We start from the raw sequence: 19389 nt of genomic DNA on the forward strand, positions 1-19389 counted from the left end.
TTTTGGTAATGCATAATGTATATTTGATAGTGAAAGGATAAAATTAAGTGTGGCACTTCACAGCTTCCACTCCAAATATCAAGAGTTAAGTTTCAAAAATGTGGAATTAATAATTTGCAAAGTATCCCAGTAGCGTCATATACAATTGTATGGTTTTAAATAAAATGATAGTGGCATGAATAATGTGGAGCAACGTGTAAATACGGAAGCCTGAGAGGGATAGTGCTCTTGAATTGGAGAGGGAATAGCCTTGTGGTGGTTTGAATAAGAATGTCGCCTCCTCCAAAGGCCAGGCAGTGGTGGTGCACGCCGCCTTTAATCCCAGCACTTGAGAGGCAGAGGCAGGCGGATCGCTGTGGATTCGAGGCCAGCCTGGTCTACAAAGCAAGTCCAAGACAGTCAGGGCTGTTACACAGAGAGACCCTGTCTCAAAAAAAAGAGCACCTCCCACAGTATAATGTAATTGAAATTGAATGCCTAGTCAACAGAGAGTTAGACTACAGAAAAAAGATTAGGAGGTGTGGTCTTGTTGGAATGGGTGTGGCCATATTGGAGGAAGTGTGTCACTGGGGGCAGACGTTGAGGTTTCAAAAGCCTACACTGGGCCCCTGTGTCTCTCTTCCTGCTGCCTGTGGATCTGGATGTAGAGCTCTCCGCTCTTTCTCCAGCACCATGTGTGCATACGCCATCATGGTTCCGCCAGGATCATGCACTGAATCTCTGAAACCGTAAGTCAGCCCCACTGAAATGTCTTCCTTTATAAGAGCTGCCATGGGCATGGCGTCTCTTCACATCAACAGAACACTAAGACAGTCCTTGAGCTGAGGAAGGGGGCAAAGGGTAACAAGCAGCGGATGCCGAGGCCACCTCAGTATAGCTGCTGGGTCTCACATCCCAGAATCTCAAGCCTCAGGGCAATTTGGTGCTCCCAGACCTGGGGGTGAATTCGAAGAAATCGAGTGAGTAGAGGTGGGTCTAGGGAATTCACCACAGGTGTGGATGAGTCCCGATTCCCTTGAAAAACCTGGAAGAGGATAGACAGCATTAACAGACTGAAAAGACAATAATACCATTTATAGCGCCACATTCTTGCTAGAAGCTTCAAGTTGATTAGCTCCCTGCTTTGCCAGTCACTTATCCATGTCCCCTCTTGCACATGACCCTTTCCCCTCTCTGCGTCTGGCACAATGCTTATCACAAAGTACAAGTGACTTACTTCAATCTTCTTTCAGCATTTTAAGATTGAATGCTGGAAGATTAGATGACTCCATGGACCAAAAAGCTGTTTTGACTTGTAGAATTGAGACCAACCTACTTATCTGCTATGTACGACTGCTCTAGCTATGCCGGACATCTGAAATATTCTCACCCCTGTACATGCAGGCAGAGCGCTGTATACATAATAGAGTGAAAGCCAAACTCATTCTGATCTCCAAGCCTTGCAAGATATGGCCTGTGGCTACTGTGGGCCATTCTGCTCTCACCTGCCACGGCTTTCCCCCTATTTTACCTGTAGACACACTTGTCTTTTTTAGTTACTGGACAGTGCCAAATGTTTTTTTATGATTTATTTTTACTTTATGTTATTTTTTAACTTGTTCACTTTACATCCCAATTGTAGTCCCCTCCCTCATTGCCTCCCAGTCCCACCCTCCCTCCCGCCCCCTCCTCCCTCCCCTATTCCTCAGAAAGGGGGAGCCTTCCTCTCCTAGCATCTGACCCCAGCCTATCAAGTCTCACCTGGACTGCCTGTATCCTCTTCCTCTGTGGCCTGGCAAGGCTGCCCCACCAGGGGGAAGTGATCCACAAGTGGGCACCAGAGTCCACGTCAGAGGCAGACCCTACTCCCCATATTCTGGGACCCACAAGGAGACTCTGTTGCCTATTGGCTACATCTGAGTACAGAGTCTAGGTCCTTACAATACATGGTCCTTGGTTGGAGCATTAGTCTCTGCAGAAACCCCTCTTCCACGTGGATTTGTTGGCTCCACTGGTCTCCTTGTGGAGCTCCTGTCCCCATCTAGATCCTTCCATACCCCAACTCTTCCATAAGACTCCCTGAGCTCTTCCCTGAAGTTTGGCTGTAGGTCTCAGCATTTACTTGGATCTCCTGCTGGGTGGAGTCTTTCAGAGAACCTCTATGGCAAGCTTCCTTCCTATTCCTTCTCCTCAGCTTCTGGTTATCTATTCTATTTGCCATTCTGAATGAGAACTAAGCATCCTCCCTAGGGTCCTCCTTGTATTTAGCTTCTTTTTTTCTTCACTTTATTTATTATTTATTAATTCATTCATATTACATCTCATATTTAGCTTCTTTAGGTCTGTGTATTGTAATATGGTTATCCTGTATTATGTGGCTAATATAGGCTTATAAAGTGAGTATATACCATGCATGTCTTTCTGGGTCTGCGTTACCTCAGTCAGGACAATCACTTCCAGTTCCATCTATTTGCCTGTAAATTTTATAATGTCTTTGTTTTTAATAGCTGAGTAGTATTCCATTGTGTAAATGTACCACAGTTTCTTTATCTATTCTTTGGTTGAGGGTTGTTCCAGATTCTGGCTATAGTTGAGCAAATGTCCTTGTTGTATGGTGGAGCATCTTTGGGTATATGCCTAGGAGTGGAATAGCTGGGTCTTGAGGTTGAGCTATTTGCAATTTTCTGAGAAAGTGCCAGGTTGATTTCCAAATGGTTGTACAAGTTTGCACTCCCACCAGGAATGGAGGAGTGTTCCCCTTTCTCCACATCCTTGCCAACATGCACTGTCACTTGAGTTTTTGATCTTAGCCACTCTGATGAGTGTAGGATGGTGTCTCAGAGTCATTTTGATTTCCATTTCCCTGATGACTAAGGAGCTTGAGCTTTAAGTGCTCCTCTACTATTTGATAGTCCTCCATTGAGAATTCTGTTTAGTTCTGTACCCCATTTTACATTGAGTTATTTGGTTTGGTGGTGTTTAATTTCTTGAGTTCTTTTTTAAATATGAGAACCTTTGTGTGTATGATTCTTTCTGCTCAGAAGTCTTTTTTTTTTAATGTTTTCTTTTTTTTTTAAGTTAGTATTTTTTTTTTAAGATTTATTTATTTATTATGTATACAATGCACATCAGATCACATTATAGATGGTTGTGAGCCACCATGTGGTTGCTGGGAATTGAACTCATGACCTCTGGAAGAGCAGTCAGTGCTCTTAACCGCTGAGCCATCTCTCCAGCCCCATCTCAGAAGTCTTTTATCCCACTGTTTCATCCTCTTTGGTCTATTGTTTTTATTCATCTTGTCTCAGTATAAATGTCACATCATTAGAAAACTCTTCCTCCTCTAAAATATGGTTCCTGTTTATTCTAAATCTGAAATTCCTGTTTGTTTCCTTTGTCACATTTTGAGGTTGTTGACAAAGACATCATCACTGCATAGAATATGGAGCCTATTGCATATTTGTTGTATAGCAATTTCCTCTGAGACATATAACATTCCATCATGGAGTCAAGACATAGGACCTCCAGGGAGAAAAAACTGTCCATCCCGCAAGGAAGCTCTTAAGATCAAGAAGTAAGCATCCCAATAGCTTCAGGAAGAAACTGACCAGATTCATTTGGCTCCTCTATTTCTAAGAGTATATAAAAGGTAGAAAGTGCTGAGAAGCCCAGTTGTCTAGAAAGGACTCATACCAACTGAACTACTTTCTAGCCTATTGAGCTGCCTGCAGGCTTCTAGCTTTCATGAGTTGTCACCCATCCTGGGGGTGAGCTTTGGTAATGTAGTGTCTTTGAGTCATTCCTGCTTTTGCAAGTAACCTCTCACCCAGATTCCTGTGATTAATCCCAATAAAACTCATGGTTCATCAAGTTGGACTTTGGTCTGTCATCAGTTCTTTATCTGGGATAAGTAGACATGTGTTTATATCACCCCAGGAATAATGTCATACAACAATATAAGAAGGCAAATATACTGTAAGTATTTGTTGTATTTAAGTTTATGTGCTTGATCAAACTTTTGAGAAGCATTAAGGTTCCAGATTTGGGATTTTGGAGGGGTTCAATTTTATGATATATTTGGAATCTTGGTCATCTTTCATTAGATTATGTTATGTCTTCTTCCTCCTCCTCCTCCTCCTCTTTCTCTTCTTCTTTGGTTTTTCGAGACAGGGCTTCTCTGCATAGCCTTGGCTGTTCTGGACTCACTCTGTAAACCAGGCCTTGAACTCACAGAGGTTCACCTGCCTCTGCCTCCTGAATACTGCAAATAAAAGTGTGTGCTACCTTGTCTGACTCTATTATGTCTTCTTAAGCCTTTACTTACAAAAAATTACAATCATACAGCAATTAAAAGAATGATACAGTGAATGTGCTTAACTCCTTCATCTAGAATTACAAATTATTAGAGTACTAATATTTTATTATCTCCTTCTATTTCTTTAAAAAAGACTATTTTCTTTAATTATGTGCATGTGTGCATGTCTGCCTATGGATGTGGACATAACTGCAAGCGCTCATGGAGGCCAAAGTCATTGGATTCCCTGGAGCTAGAGTTATATGTGGTTGTGAACGCCTGGAGTTATTACTGGGAATAGAACTCAGGTCCTCTTCAAGAACAAAATGTACTTTTAACTGTTTTTTTTTTGGGGGGGGGTTTCAAGACAGGGTTTCTCTGTGTAGCCTTGGCCATCCTGGACTCACTTTGTAGACCAGGCTGGCCTCGAACTCACAGCTATCCGCCTGCTTCTGCCTCCCGAGTGCTGGGATTAAAGGCGTGCGCCACCATGCCCGGCTCTTAACTGTTAATTCATCTTTCCAGTTCCCTCCTTCTCTTTCTCTCTCTCCCTCTCTTCCTCCCTCTTTTTTTTTCAGACAGGGTTTCTCTGTGTAGCCTTGGATGTCCTGGACTCCCTTTGTATACCAGGTTGGCCTTGAACTCACAGCGATCTGCTTGCCTTTGCCTCTCAAGTGCTGGGATGTACACATGCACCCTACCACAGGTGTTCACCCACACATGTAAGCATATACACAACACACACATACATACATATGAAAATTTTAAACTAAAAATAAATCCAAAATGGATTCATAGTCTCTGCTCTTTTTCAACCTTTGTGACACTGACATTTTTAAAGCCCAGCATGGCTTGAATTCTAATTCGAATGACTTCACATTAGATAAGTATAATATGTGTCCTTACTGCACTGCATCAAATGACACTTGATGCACCACTCTGCCTCATTATTGATGATCCTAAGTTTGATCACTTGGTTAAGATTGAGTCCACTCAAACCTTCCACTATAGAGGTAATCAAATTCTACTTTCTTAACAATCTGCTAGGTAAACTTTGAAATCATGTGAATGTTTTATTCCCTAACAAACCTTTATCCAGTGATTGCTATTTTCTATTCATTTTTTCCTCTTTTTAAAAAGTTTTTTTTGAGACAGGGTTTCTTGGTATAACAGATCTGGCCATCCTGAAACTCACTTTGTAGACCACTCTGGCTTTGAACTCAGAGAACTGCCTGCCTCCACCTCCTGAGTGCTAGGATTAAAGGTACATGCTAACAGTGTCCAGCTTCCATTCAATTTCTTTCCAAGTATTAATAGGATATGGTGGTTTCCCATTGAATGTGTAGTTAATCTTGTTGGATCTCCTACATTTATTAGCTGGCATTATTCTGTGTGGAAGCAGAAGCTCACTTTCTCTTTTTATTTATTTTTTTAAACTGTGACTATAGACTATTGTGTTCTTTCTTTAGTCTATATATTACAATCTGTTACCAACATTGTTATTTTTGGTTAGCCTAGACTACATACTACATAGTGTAGTTCACTAGGTAGTTCAGGTTGGCCTCCTGCCTCAGTTCCCTAGTTCTGGGATTACAGGCATGAGCCAATAGACCCTGCCATTATCTTTTTGATGTTCAAATTTTCTCAAAGTTGTCTAACAGAAAGCTCTTCAAGTAAACTCTCATGTTCTTTTTATATGGACCTCATTAGCCTTATATTCCAGCTCCCTTTAATGGGAAATGGTAGGGACCAACATCTGGACATAATGTGCTCAGTGCTTCTGTAGGATCACTATTGCTAGGCTCTATCAGTGGACAGTGCTGGCATAAATTTCCTTTTACAAATTTGAGGTCTTATTGATACTCGAGGTTCAAGTGTAGCATTTCTTGTATTCATTCTCTAGTGCTGTCAAAACAAATCGACTCAAACTAGGTGGCTAAAAATGAATGTATTCTTTCAAAGGTCTAAAGGCTCACACTCTGAAGCCTGAAAGCTTCTATCATGTCTACTAACTTACTGTTGGCCACACCAACAGTCAATGAGTTTTTCAGGAAAGAAGGAATTGAAGTTAAGACTAACACAGGAATTCAATCTACCTTATGCGGTATTTTCTGTTCATTTAGAAATTCATTATATTTTCTTGTTCTAGCAATAAGATAATTTTGCATAGGTAAAGGTGAACATTTGGGGTGATTTACTAGATTTCTTTTTTTTTTTCTTTATTTTAGATTTTTTTCCTTTCTTTTTTTTTTTTTATTAATTTATTCTTGTTACATCTCAATGGTTATCCCATCCCTTGTATCCTCCCATTCCTCCCTCCCTCCCATTTTCCCATTATTCCCCTCCCCTATGACTGTTCCTGAGGGGGATTACCTCCCCCTGTATATGCTCATAGGGTATCAAGTCTCTTCTTGGCAACCTGCTGTCCTTCCTCTGAGTGCCACCAGGTCTCCCCCTCCAGGGGACATGGTCAAATGTGAGGCACCAGAGTACGTGAGAAAGTCATATCCCACTCTCCACTCAACTGTGGAGAATATTCTGACCATTGGCTAGATCTGGGAAGGGGTTTAAAGTTTACCGCCTGTATTGTCCTTGGCTGGTGCCTTAGTTTGAGCGGGACCCCTGGGCCCAAATCTGCCTATCATAATGTTCTACTTGTAGGTTTCTAGGACCCTCTGGATCCTTCTACACTGCTATTCTCCCATGCTTCTCTCATCTAGAGTCCCAATAGGGTGTCCTCCCCTCTGTCCCAGTTTCCTGGTTAGTGAAGGCTTTCATGGGACATGCCTCTTGGACTGATTTACTAGATTTCTTAATCTGGGAGTGCCCTCTACTGTTAACAAAGCGAAGTGCAACTTCTTTAATAGCCAGAAAGAGAAGAGGTATGTAACTTGTCTAGTAAATGGTTTTTGTTTCCATAGTTTACTTAATTTGATCTAAGCAGAATAATTTTAAATGAACCAACCTCAGCTCCATTACCATAATTGAGGCTATCAATGCCACCAAGCAGTTATGTCTTATCCTGAGCCTACAACCTGCCAAAATAAGCATAAAACAGAGGATTGTACCACTGCAGGACACTTATTACTGACGTGTTCTCATGGCCTAAGGCCTACTGTGTTGTAGGCTATTTGATCCCATTGTAAACCCCGAGATTGTGAACTGCAAAAACCTGTTTCTAATTGTGGTATGGTCCAGTCTTTGACCCTAGAGCTTTCTGTTTACTGAAAACAAGTAATTGTGGTATGGCTCAGCCCTAGCACATACCTTTAACCCAAGAGCTTTCTTTACACAGGATTTAATAAAGTTATCCTTAGGTCAAGAGGTGGAGCAAGAAACCAGTTGACACAAAGTGAAAATGGGAGGGGGGGGTGTAACCATACAGAGTGAAAGGAAGTCCAGAGGACAGATAGAGAGACACATAGGAAGGGTTGACGGATATTTAAGATAGTGTGAAGAAGGAGAAAGGGCTTTTGGCTTTTTCCTTTTGGGATGTGAGCTGAGTAGGAAGGGCTTTTTCTTCTGGATGGCTGCAACCAACTATAGCTGGAGCAGACAATGCATAGACAAAGACTATATGTCTTTTTGCACAGAAGTTATTTAGGAGGTTCTGTCCAATATGAATTCCTGGGAATAGGTGGTGGTGGAGTCCTTTTGTTTGTTTGTTTGTTTTTCGAGACAGGGTTTTTCTGTGTAGCCTTGGCTGTCCTGGGCTTGCTTTGTAGACCAGGCTGGCCTCAAATTTATGGAGATCCACTTGCCTTTGCCTCTCAAAGTGCTGGGATTAAAGGCATGTGCCACCATGCCTGGCTTTTTTTAGGGGGAGGTGGGTAGAGTCTTTAGGACCTGCCTGGTGTTAGGTTTCACCAGCCTGTTCTAGGCAAAGCACTGTTCTTTTTACCCTGTCCTACTCACAGCGAACGAGGTCTTGTTCTACAACGCTGATCAATATTGGCGTACTATTGGTAAAGGTAATACTTTGGTCACAAAGGAGCTATTAAGTTGGGTGACTCCTTAGATTCTAACAGTGTCAATAACCTATATAGCGTCAAGGACAGTCTTAGCCTATATCACCTGCCTGTATCACTTTTAGGCTGAAGTTCAAGTCCATCCCACTACTGCTACTGCTACTGGAACCAGACCATAAGCTCCATCTGAAAATTCTGGCCTTCATAAAGCATCTTCAGCATTGGGTTTCATCACAGGGGGTCTGAAACTAAGCTTCAAGGCAGTCAAAAGCTGTGCTAGCTTTCATGCCCTGCTCCTCAACATGTGGAGTCTTGCTCCCTATCTGCCACCAGAGGTTGGGAAAGGGGATTCAAAGCAGGGTGAAATTAGTCTCTCTGATGCTGCCCCAACTCAGTTCTAGTATCTTAGAAGATGTGTATTCTTCTGGTGGTAGGATGTGTAAGGTATTACTCAGCAGCAGGTTTTACTGTCAGGCCAGGAATTAGGTTGCAAGTCTATGGCCTGAGCTTAAGTCTTCTCCCTTCCTCAACTCTCTCTAAGCTGTGCTCTTTAAGTTGATGTATAGCAAAGGCAACTCTTTCCTTTCCGCTTTCTTTAGTATGTCTTGACCTATTGTTTTTATAGTAAAAGCAGACACTATAGTCTCATTTGCTTTCCTTAGCTCCTGTGAAAGTAATTTCTATATGGATAACTATTCAACTTGGCTACCAAATAAAAGAGCCTCTCCTTCTTTGGCCTGGCAAGGTACCTCAGAACCTAGATTCCCAATTTTGCTCTTCTTGTTCACCCCATCTATGAAGCAGAGAAGGGCCCTTAACTGAGCCTCCAGATTCTACTAAGCCAGTCACACCTGTTTTCTTGTTTCTGAGTAATTCTACAGGCTCTGGCTCTCCCTGACTTTGACCAACCCGTTAGCCAATGTACTTCTGAAATAATGGAGAGTGACTATGGGATTTGGGGATGAATGAGAGGATCCACCTTTGCCCCTGTTTTCAATATTTCCAACTAGCTAGATATAACAGGGTACAGCACTATTGCCTAGTGGCAGTAGTAGCAGCCTCCCTATTGGCGCAGAAGGCCTCTAAGCTCACCTTCAGCTGTTCTTTGTCCTCTCACCACAGCAGCTCAAGGGCCTCCCATCACATACAAGACACTATCTACTTGTTCCCTTCTAAGCTCCATTTTTTCACATTACTCTCATAGAAAACCCTCATATCTCACTTGATTCCTGCCCTCATCTTAACCCTGCTACACTCCTTTACAAGGCCACTACCCTCACTCACTTTTGCCTAGACCTACTTGAAACCCTTACCTATGAGAAGCTACAGCTTTCTATTTCCCTTTCGTCATGTCCTGATTATTCTTGGTTTATAGGTGGAAGCTCATCTCTTAGCTCCACTGGCTCCAGCTAAAATGGGCTACGCCATAGTTTCCTCTGACAAGTTGTAGACTCTGTCTCTTTATCTCCAGGCACTACTTCTCAGAAGGCAGAGCTCATAGCGCTCACTAGAGCCCTTACTTTAGCATGAGATAAAACCATTAACATATACACAGATTCTAAATATGCAATTCTACATCCTACACCACAATGCCTCCATTTGGCAGAAGGGCTTCTAATCCTAAAGCTTCTAGAAGCCTCTCATTTTCCCAAGCAGGTGGCCGTTATTCACTGTTGAGGTTACTGAGCTCCTTTTAATGATATAGCTTTGGGAAATGTTCTCACTGAGAAGCCTGCTAACGAGACCAAGTAACATCCTTACCTTCCTTCCTCTAGGCTCCTCTTAGCTCCTCAAGTCTAACTCCTACCTACCCTAACTCCCAATGGTAGGCCCTCCAGGCTATGGGAGCCTGCTATGAGCACTCAGGGTTGGCTCCTTCTACAGAACAAGTACTGTCTCTCTGACACTCATGCAAAGCCTTTCCAGACAGTTACTCACAAGCCCTTTCACAATGGGTCTTGATATATCTACCACTTTCCCCAATCTTTATTCTTCCATCTCAGTCTTTCTGCCCTCCTTAAGGCTTAACTCAGGGATGCTCCATCTGCATTCAAATCTCCCCACAGGGGGCCTTCTAACTCCCTCTTTCCTTCAACCCACATAAGTTTTGGGGTACTCCTCCAGGGAAGGCTGGCAGATAGATTCCACACATATACCTCCTAACAAGAAACATAAATATCTCCTTACTATTGTAGATACTTTCTCAGGATAGGTAGATTTCCCTACTATGGCTGAGACTGTGCAAGTGGTCTGTTCCCACCTCAGATTTGGAATTTCTATATACATACAGTTGGATAATGGCCTGACACTCATCTCTAAAGTCACTGAGTTAGTCTTACGGGCCTTAGAGGTACAGTGGTACCCTAGTCCTTGAGAAAGGTAGAAAGGCTAATAGACCTACTAAGACTCATCTATAAAAACTGTTTTCTGAGCTTTACTTTCTTTGGCCTCAAATCCTACCTCTAGCCCTCACTCAAATTCAGGCCATGCCTTGAGCCCCCTCCTTTCTCAGCCCATTTGAGTTAATGTTTTCTTCTAGGAAATTTACCTCCTCTAGAACCAGCCTCACTCTCTTAAGATACCTTTTTCAGGAACATGCTGATCACGTCCTTCCTCAGCCTTCTACTGACCCTTTCACCCAAACCATTTTACCAGGAAATGGGTTATTGAAAAAAGCCTCTTGCTCACAGTCCCTCAACCCATATAGGATGGGCCATCCTCACCACACCAATGACTGGTAAGGTTGAAGGAGTTGCAACTTGGATCCACTTGCCACACGTCAAATGGCTCTGGATCCCTTTTCTGATAAGTTTTCCTATCAGTCAGCAGGGCCCCTAAAACTTAAATTCTCTCACTTCTTTTCTATCCCCATGGACACCTGATATGGACTCTTTCTTCCTCCTCTCCTGATGGAGGCAGGTGGGAGTCTTCCTTTTCTTCCTGGCCTCCTAGGCAGCACAACAAGCATGGAAGTTTCAGATATTTGCTATCCAAAGTAATGAACTCCTTGGTTCCTTCTTCTGCCTGACTTCAGGTTACTGCTTAGAGATTCCTATGTCTTTTGATCCTCAGGCTGCTGTTTCTCTAACTTTGGTAATGATAAATCCAGCCTCATTTGCCATAATACTAAATACCTTTGTCTCTTCCAAGACCAAACAAAACCAATGTGCATGGATGACCCCTCCTGGGATGGATGTCCAAATTGGAGGTGCAAGAACCATCGTTCTTTTTTTTTTTAGAACCATCGTTCTTAGGATAGAACATATGGCCTCAACAACTCTGCTGTGGGCTGGCACAATGTATGGTCACCTTTATCATCTGGGATCTCTGGGATGAAAAATGGGCCTAAGGCTTTATGAGACAAATCGACATTTATATGGCAGGGTTTAGTTCCTCACAAAGAGGAGTGGCAAGTTTCAGATCCCTCGAGGAAGTACTGGCCACCCCTATAGACAGTATACTTGAGGTTATTAGATGATTTGAATCCACCCTGCAGTCCAAGCTGTATGAGATCTCCATTAGAGTATTCTAAATGACGCCCCAAGACTTCTCTGCACCTATGAAAGTAACAATGGGTACCTTAATGTAACCTCTTGCTTCCTTTGCGCTCCCCTGAAACAATCCCTTATTGTGGCTATCCCTCTTATACACATAACCCTAAACTCCATGCTTGGTAACCCCCAAACATTTCCTCTTCTTCATCACTACCTCTTTACTTTTTAGCGATACCAGGTTCTTGCCTCTACAACAGCCAATCCAAGTATTACATCTTAATTTTGGGAACCTTACTAGCCCTGAAGATAGGGTCTTACTCTGTAACCTCACTAGCCTGGAACTCACTATGTGGATTAGGCTGGCCTTGAACTGACACAAATTCACCTGCCTCTACTTCTAAGTACTGTGATTAAAGGTATGTACTACCATTCCAGGAACATCTTACATCTAATTATGCTATTTTTCCTGCTTATTTTGACCTTCAATGTCTCCATGTGCTTGTTTTTATTTATATTTGTTGAGTTTATCCTCTTTATATTTTTTCTTATGCCATTTTGGGAGTGTTATAACCTTGGGGGTTTATAACCTATTCTATTACTGACTGGATATTCTGAAAAATACAACATTCATTAAATTATCAAGGTTTAATATATTTTACCTCCAAGACAAAAATAGGATTTTAAAATTCCTTATATTTACCTCCATTATGATATTTATGCTGTTGTCATATGTTCTAAATAAATGATCAGCCCATCATTATAAGTTGGTTATCTCAGGTGGTTGTTATAGTAATGAAAAGCTGACATACCCCAGCATGGTTAATTCTTGGTTTAAAAAATATTACAAAATATCACAGGTGATGTAAACCATTGCTATTCCTATTACTTATGGCATAGTAAGACCTTGTGTAATGCTTATAAATTGGTCTACTCTGTTGAATTATCTAGAAAAATCTAGATCAATACTGAAGAATATATGGACCACTAAAGTTAAAGTTAATAAGGTTTGAAAGTCTAGACTTTTTAGTGAGCATAAGAGCATCATTAAGCATTTGTCAAAAACAAACAAACAACAGCAACAACAACAAAAACTTGCAACCCTCTGTCTTTAGCTTTGACTCTCACCTTCATCTTGTATGATTTGCACTTCCATGAGAAACAACTTTTGACTGTACTTTTTTTCTCTTGGAATTTTACTGCCTTGCTTGGGGTCACTGTGTTCTCTCACAATGTCATTCACAGTGTTCTATTAATGTAGGCACTTAGTAAATTTTATCCTGAGAGGGTGGTCACAAATCAATCTGGTTTTATCTCTAAATGTTGATATCTAAGACAGGTGTTTTTTAAAGGCAGGGGTCTCACTTTGTAGTCCAACTTGGCCTTGAACTGAGTAGAAGGATTACAGGTTTGAATCTTCATAATACTGTGCCTTTTTTTTAAGTGTACCTTTCTTATGAGAACATACCTTTACTTTGCCATTGCATAAAATTTGAGTCCAGTGATGGCCGTCTTGACTGCTGGAAATAAGGAACTCTTTCACAAACATGCTGGTAAAAAGAGATTTCACTCCCTGGGTTATTATTCCAGTGACTTTCATTGTCTTTTGTAAGTCCACTTGCAGCCATTCTTTCGGATCATTCACCTGAGGAAGAGATATTTGAATAAAATCTCATTTGTCACTATTTGCTCTCAGAAATCCACAACTATCTTTTTTTTTTTTTTTTTTTGCCATACTACAGCACTCATCACTGTACATAATGGTTTGTCTGCCTCCTTTATTGTATTAAGAATCCCAAGGGCTAAATTTTTCATAAATCCTTTTTTAATCTCATCAGGTCACGCACTGAATAGGTTCCTAATAAGTGCTGAATGAATCTAGGAACCATATCTACTAGAACATAAAGCCTGGCAATGCAGTAGTCAAACCATTTCATTTAAAATAATAATACTCTAAACTTTAAGTTTTTTTTATTATATTTACTCCTCTCTCTCTCTCTCTCTCTCTCTCTCTCTCTCTCTCTCTCTCTCTCTGTACGTGTGTGTGTGTGTGCACATACACACACACACACATATTCATGGCCATGGAACCTGTGTAGTGGTCTGAGGACAACATGAAGAAGATGGCTCTCTCCCTCTCCTATGTGAATCCCAAGGATTGAACTTAGGTCATCAGTTTGGTGGCAAGTACCTTTACCTGTGAAACCATCTCACTAGCTCTGGATTGAACTTGAGCTACCATGATGATTTCCAGATATTAGCCTAGTAGTGGATGTGGAGATCCTTCTTCTAGGTAGTTCATGAAGGATTATTTCTTCTTCCAGTGAATGCTGTATAAAATCACATGGTACATCAACTGAATGCCTGTGGGGCATTGTTGACTTCCCTAAACATTCCTCTTAGGAACAGTGAACAGATATACCTATGAAAAAACAAGGGCTGCCATGGTGTCATACACCTTAATCCCAGCACTCAGGGAGGCAGAGGCAGGCAGATCTCTGCGAGTTCAAGGCCAGCCTGGTCTACAAAGCAAGTCCAGGGCAGCCAAGGCTACTTTAAAAAATCCCCTGCATTGAAAAATCCAGAAAAAGAAAAGAATAAGAAGAAGGACAGGAAAGGTTACACAAAAATACCCTGCATTGAAAATCCAGAAAAAGAAAAGAAAAGAAAAGAAGAAGAAGAAGAAAGAAAGAGAAAAAGAAAAAGCAAGGGCAAGGGCTTTTCCTATTTTCCCAGGCTCTATTCTCTATTTTTATTAGTTAAGTGGTAAATATGTTGCTCTTACCTTAGGTCGCCAGGCATTAGTCCTTCCCTGGAGGTGAAGTCGAGCTTGTGAAGGAAACCAAGTGGCAAACATATTGGAGAAGTAGGATGAGGCAGTAATTTGTGTATCTGATATGACTTTACTCTCCATTCCCAATGGCATGCTGCAACCTCAAAGAGATGAAAGCATGGTGTCACATGAGTAGGCTGTAGGTTAGGTTACTGTGCTGCCTTTGACCCTCTAGAGATATTGTCATCATGATAATTTTCAGGCATCAATTTTTACACAAGTTCCGTTATTGCAAAAATGCCCAGATTTTCTGATCAGTTCTAGCTAGTTCTGCTTGATTTTAATTTTCCTTGTTGATAGAAGTATAAGAGATGACTGCTTCTGGAGAACCCTATACTTAGTGTAACTGCAGTAAGAAACTCCTATTTTTACAGCCAGGCAAGGTGGCGCATGCCTTTAATCCCAGCACTCAGGAGGCAGAGGCAGGAGGATCATTGTGAGTTTCAGGCCAGCCTGGTCTACAGAGCGAGTCCAGACAGCTAGGGCTGTTACAGAGAAAGACCCTGTCTTGAAAAACAAACAAACAAACGAAACTCCTGGTTTTTTGTTTCAGGACTGTGATGGTTTTATCACTGATAGTTCTGTATTCTGTGATAGAAATATCTTCTCGCACTCAGGAGGCAGATGAGTTCCAGGCCAGCCTGGTCTACAAAGTGAGTCTAGGACAGCCAGGGCTACACAGAGAGACCCTGTCTTGAAAAACAAAAATCTTCTCACAGTTAACTAAAACGAAATAGTATGGGATAACTTAGCACTTACTGTTTAAATCGCAGCCCATCAACTCCATACGAAGAGTACTGCGGATACTAGAATGAGTGGGGTGCAAACGGATATACCGAGCAATAATTGGAGGATTAAAACTATTATGCTTAATCCCAGATGAATCCACATTGCCAAAGAAGACCTATTAGAAGGGATTATACAAATATGTGAAAAGTAAATACAAAGCATAAAGAAAGCTGTTCTATTTACATTTTCCTTCTAATTTTGCCTCTGTCATTTTTTCTACAGTGTCAATAAATTCAAAGGAAACATGCTTACTAGATACATGTTAGTGTGATATACATAAAGATTTTTTTAAGTACCAAGAGGAAGATTGTAACATGGTAGTTCAGTGTGATCTGGGTCAAATGAAGTGGTTTTCTACCTTGGGTCCTTTATGAAAGTTGAGGAAGCCATAAGTACTTTGTAACTCCAGTATAGTGTCACCTGAGAGCAACCAGAAAGGCGGTGTTTGACTTGTTACGTCAGTAAACTGGTGAAATAAGGGATACTTAGTTCTCATTTCACAGGAACAATGATTTAGCAGACATGTATGGACATCTTGGAATGGACATGGGCGGCTGAGAAACACTGCAGAAGCACCAAACCAAGTATAGCTGTTTGATATTGGCCTGCTGCCTTTAGTCCTGGCTATACACTCAGAAGCAGACTACCCCACTCATGTGTACCTCTGACACTAACCCTATCTACCCAAGAGCCTTGGAAGGGAAACTTACATTGACACCCTAGTAACATCTAGCTATGGTTTGGATGAATTTTTTCTTAAAGGTTCATGTGTTGGAGGACTGATAGTGAGTATGGTGATATTGAGGTGCTACGGTAGAGAGGATTAAAAGCTGGCTTGCTCAGTCTTAAATTATTCAAACTGACAAAGCAACAGTCTCAGCCTGAGCTACTCCATTTTGAGTGTAAGAACTAAGATGGTATCTCTGAACTTCACAGCCTCTTTAATCCTTTTTAGTATTCTGTAACCTTAATATTTATTATTGTGTGAAGTATTAATACAAGATCTGAGAATTATTAGTACTTAACATTGAAACAAAAGAACCCACCAGGAGTGGTGGTGCTCACCTGTAATCCCAGCATTCAGGGAGGCAGAGGCAGGTGGATTGCTGTGAGTTCAAGGTGGGCCTGGTCTACAAAGCGAGTCTAGGACAGCAAAGATAACACAGAGAAAAACTAGGCGAGGACTCCAGTGCCCTGGATCTCTGCAGAATAAAGGCTCTTTGTTTTTGCATATGACTTCGGACTTCTGGTGGTTTCTGTGGCCCTTGCAATCTGGGCATATTAATAACACCTCTATTTATAGCCAAACCTCATCTTCGTAATAAGTTGGCAAACGCTTCCACAGGGCCTTGTATTACCTTAGTAAATGAGGTGAATTTTCCCCCCAGCAACTCAAACATATCCTAAGCTCGTCAGATTGGATTTGTTTTTGTAGATCGGCATAAAGTCCTTCACCAAGCAGTTGGTCTTTAACAACATTTATCCCCCTTGCTATATTTTGTTGTTCTATTTTTGTGGCTTCATGCCTCTGTCATGATAACCATTGGAACTGCTGATCAGCTTCTAGCACAGCTGACACCAATCCCTTCCAGTCTTGGGGAATAAGTCTTCTCATCATAATTATCAGGCCTGTGTTGCACAAAGACTGGGAAGGCTAATGGCATCTGTAGCTCCACGCAACTCCTCACCTGGCTCAAGATCAGCCCTTTGGCCATGCACAGCTTCCTATTCCTCCCCTCTGCCTGTTGCAGGCAGGTGCTCTGAACACCAGGCAGTGAAAGTGCTTGGAGCAGAGTGGGTCAGCAATAGCAGGGAACTCCCATTCTTTTTGACTTTTTTAAAAAAGTGTTTATTTACTTTACATCCTGGTTGTAAGCCCCATCCCTCCCCCCCTCCCAGTCCCATCTTCCTTCCCCCTCCTCCCCCTCCTCTATTTCTCAGAAAAGGGAAGCCCCACTTCTAATCCACTCCAACTCATCCAGTCACATCAGGACTGACCACATCCTCTTACTCTGTGGCCTAGCAATGCAGTCTCATCAGTCTCACCACGGAGAAGTGATCAAAAATCAAGCAACAGAGTCCATGTCAGAGAAAGGCCCCACTCTCCTTACTAGAGGACCCACATGAAACCTGAGCTGCCCATAGGTTACATTTGTGCATGGGGCCTAGGTCCAGTCTATGCAAGGTCCTTGGTTGGTGCTTCAGTCTCGACAGGCCCCTCTGGGCCCTGGTTAGTTGGCTCTGTTGGTCTTGTGGAGCTCCTGTCACCTCCAGGTATTTTTCTCCTTCCCCCCACTTTTTCGCAAGACTCCCTACACAAAACACCCAAAGTTTGCTTGTGAGTCTCAGCATCTGTTTGAAGTGCTGCTGGATGGATCCTCTCAGAGGACAACCGTGCTTGACGGCTGTCTGCAAGCATAGCTGAGTAGGGGTTGGTTCTCTCCCATGGAGTAGACCCTGGGTTGGGCCAGGCACTGGGTGGACATTCTCTTTATCTCTGCTCTACCTGGTCTATGTTTATCCCTGCACATCTTGTAGGCAGGGTGGGTTTTGGGGTGTGTTGATGCTCCCCTAATGTGCTGCCTATGTGTACACCTGCAGGCCAGAAGAGGGCACCAGATCTCATTACAGATGGCTGTGAGCCACCATGTGGTTGCTGGGAATTGAACTCAGGACCTCTGGAAGAGCAGCCAGTGCTCTTAACCTCTGAGCCATCTCTCAAGCCCTCTACTTCAGTTTCTATGGCCCTTGCTACTAGGAGTCTCCACTAGAGTCCCTCTCATATCCTCCCAGGAGCCTATCTTGACTAAGGTCTGCAGCTTGTCTCAGACATGCTCCTGCCCACAGTTCCTCTTTTCTCTGCAGGCCTTCTGTCCTCCTCCCTCCTCCCCCACCCCGGCTCTCCACAGGGGATCTCCTATTCTTAGTCACCTAGTCTGAACACTTACTTTCTAAATTTACCTGCGGCTTCAACCTTTACCCCTAAACTCTCTAGTTGCTCGGCCAACTCTGCATTTCTTTTCAAAAGGAGAGAATTGAGTGTTGGTTTTCGTATTTTATCCACTTTTTGTTTTTTCAAAACCCTTCATATCCACTCATAACTTTTCTAATTGTTCAGTCATTTGTTCAACCTTTAAAAAAAATTGCTTACAGGAAGAAGATAAAGCCAAAACAGAAAATTCCATCTGGGAGCAACATAGGAGAGAGAGAACCAGCTGCCGCGGCCGGTCACTTTCAGCGCGCTGCACAGCTGCACCTGCCCTTGATGCCACCCGGTGCAGCACCCCGAGCTGCCCCAGCAGCCGCCGCCGCCGCCGCCTCCGCCGCCTCCCGGGCCCCAGCCCCCCCTGCTAGGACCGCAGCCGCGACCCACCTCCGCCGCGACCCTGCCCCTCCCGCTGCTCCCGGACCACGCCCCAGGCTCTGCCGCGCCCTCTCCTGGCACACTGGGCGCCTTCGCGGACGTCCTTGTCCGGTGCGAGGTGTCCCGGGTGCTGCTGCTGCTGCTCCTGCAACCGCCGCCGGCCAAACTGCTCCCGGAGCACGCCCAGACCCTAGAGAAGTACTCCTGGGAGGCTTTCGACGGTCACGGCCAGGACAGCGGCGGCCAGCTTCCGGAGGAGCTGTTTTTGCTGTTGCAGTCCCTGGTCATGGCTGCCCACGAAAAGGACACGGAAGGCATCAAGAAGCTGCAGGTGGAGATGTGGCCGCTGCTGAGTGCTGAGCAGAACCACCTCCTCCACCTGGTTCTGCAGGAAACCATCTCCCCCTCGGGACAGGGGGTCTGATAAGCCACCTGACCCGAACAGCCTTCCCTCCTGGTAACAGCTTGTTTAATCTTTGGGGACAGGTGATGAAAGATGTGACCTTGCTTCTGTTTTGGTTTGGTTTTTTTCCTCCTTTCTGTTGCTACCATGGTAGTTTGGTGGGCCATGCCTAGCTTCTTACTTAAAATAGTGCCCTCCAGGCCCATCCATATTGCCTGGGACGACGTAACTTTATCTTCAAGGCTGAACGAGAGACAACACTGTGTAA

The 19389-nt window shown here is 43.1% G+C and overlaps 1 protein-coding gene across 4 annotated transcripts in view; it reads right to left on the reverse strand.

Moving 5' to 3' along the window:
• Positions 1-726: 726 nt before the first annotated feature.
• The window catches only part of F8 (coagulation factor VIII), a 102594-nt gene continuing 83931 nt past the window's right edge, over positions 727-19389 (reverse strand). For all 4 annotated transcript variants that reach the window (XM_051141685.1, XM_051141682.1, XM_051141684.1 and 1 more), the window contains 4 exons: positions 15325-15469; positions 14518-14666; positions 13201-13377; positions 727-1024 (listed from right to left, as the gene is read on the reverse strand). In XM_051141685.1, coding sequence (XP_050997642.1) covers positions 869-1024; positions 13201-13377; positions 14518-14666; positions 15325-15469 — 627 coding nt within the window. In that variant the 3' untranslated portion in view covers positions 727-868. The remainder of the gene's footprint in view (positions 1025-13200; positions 13378-14517; positions 14667-15324; positions 15470-19389) is intronic.

The sequence above is a fragment of the Acomys russatus genome, chromosome X, assembly GCF_903995435.1.
Source record: "Acomys russatus chromosome X, mAcoRus1.1, whole genome shotgun sequence".
Classification (NCBI taxonomy): domain Eukaryota; kingdom Metazoa; phylum Chordata; class Mammalia; order Rodentia; family Muridae; genus Acomys; species Acomys russatus.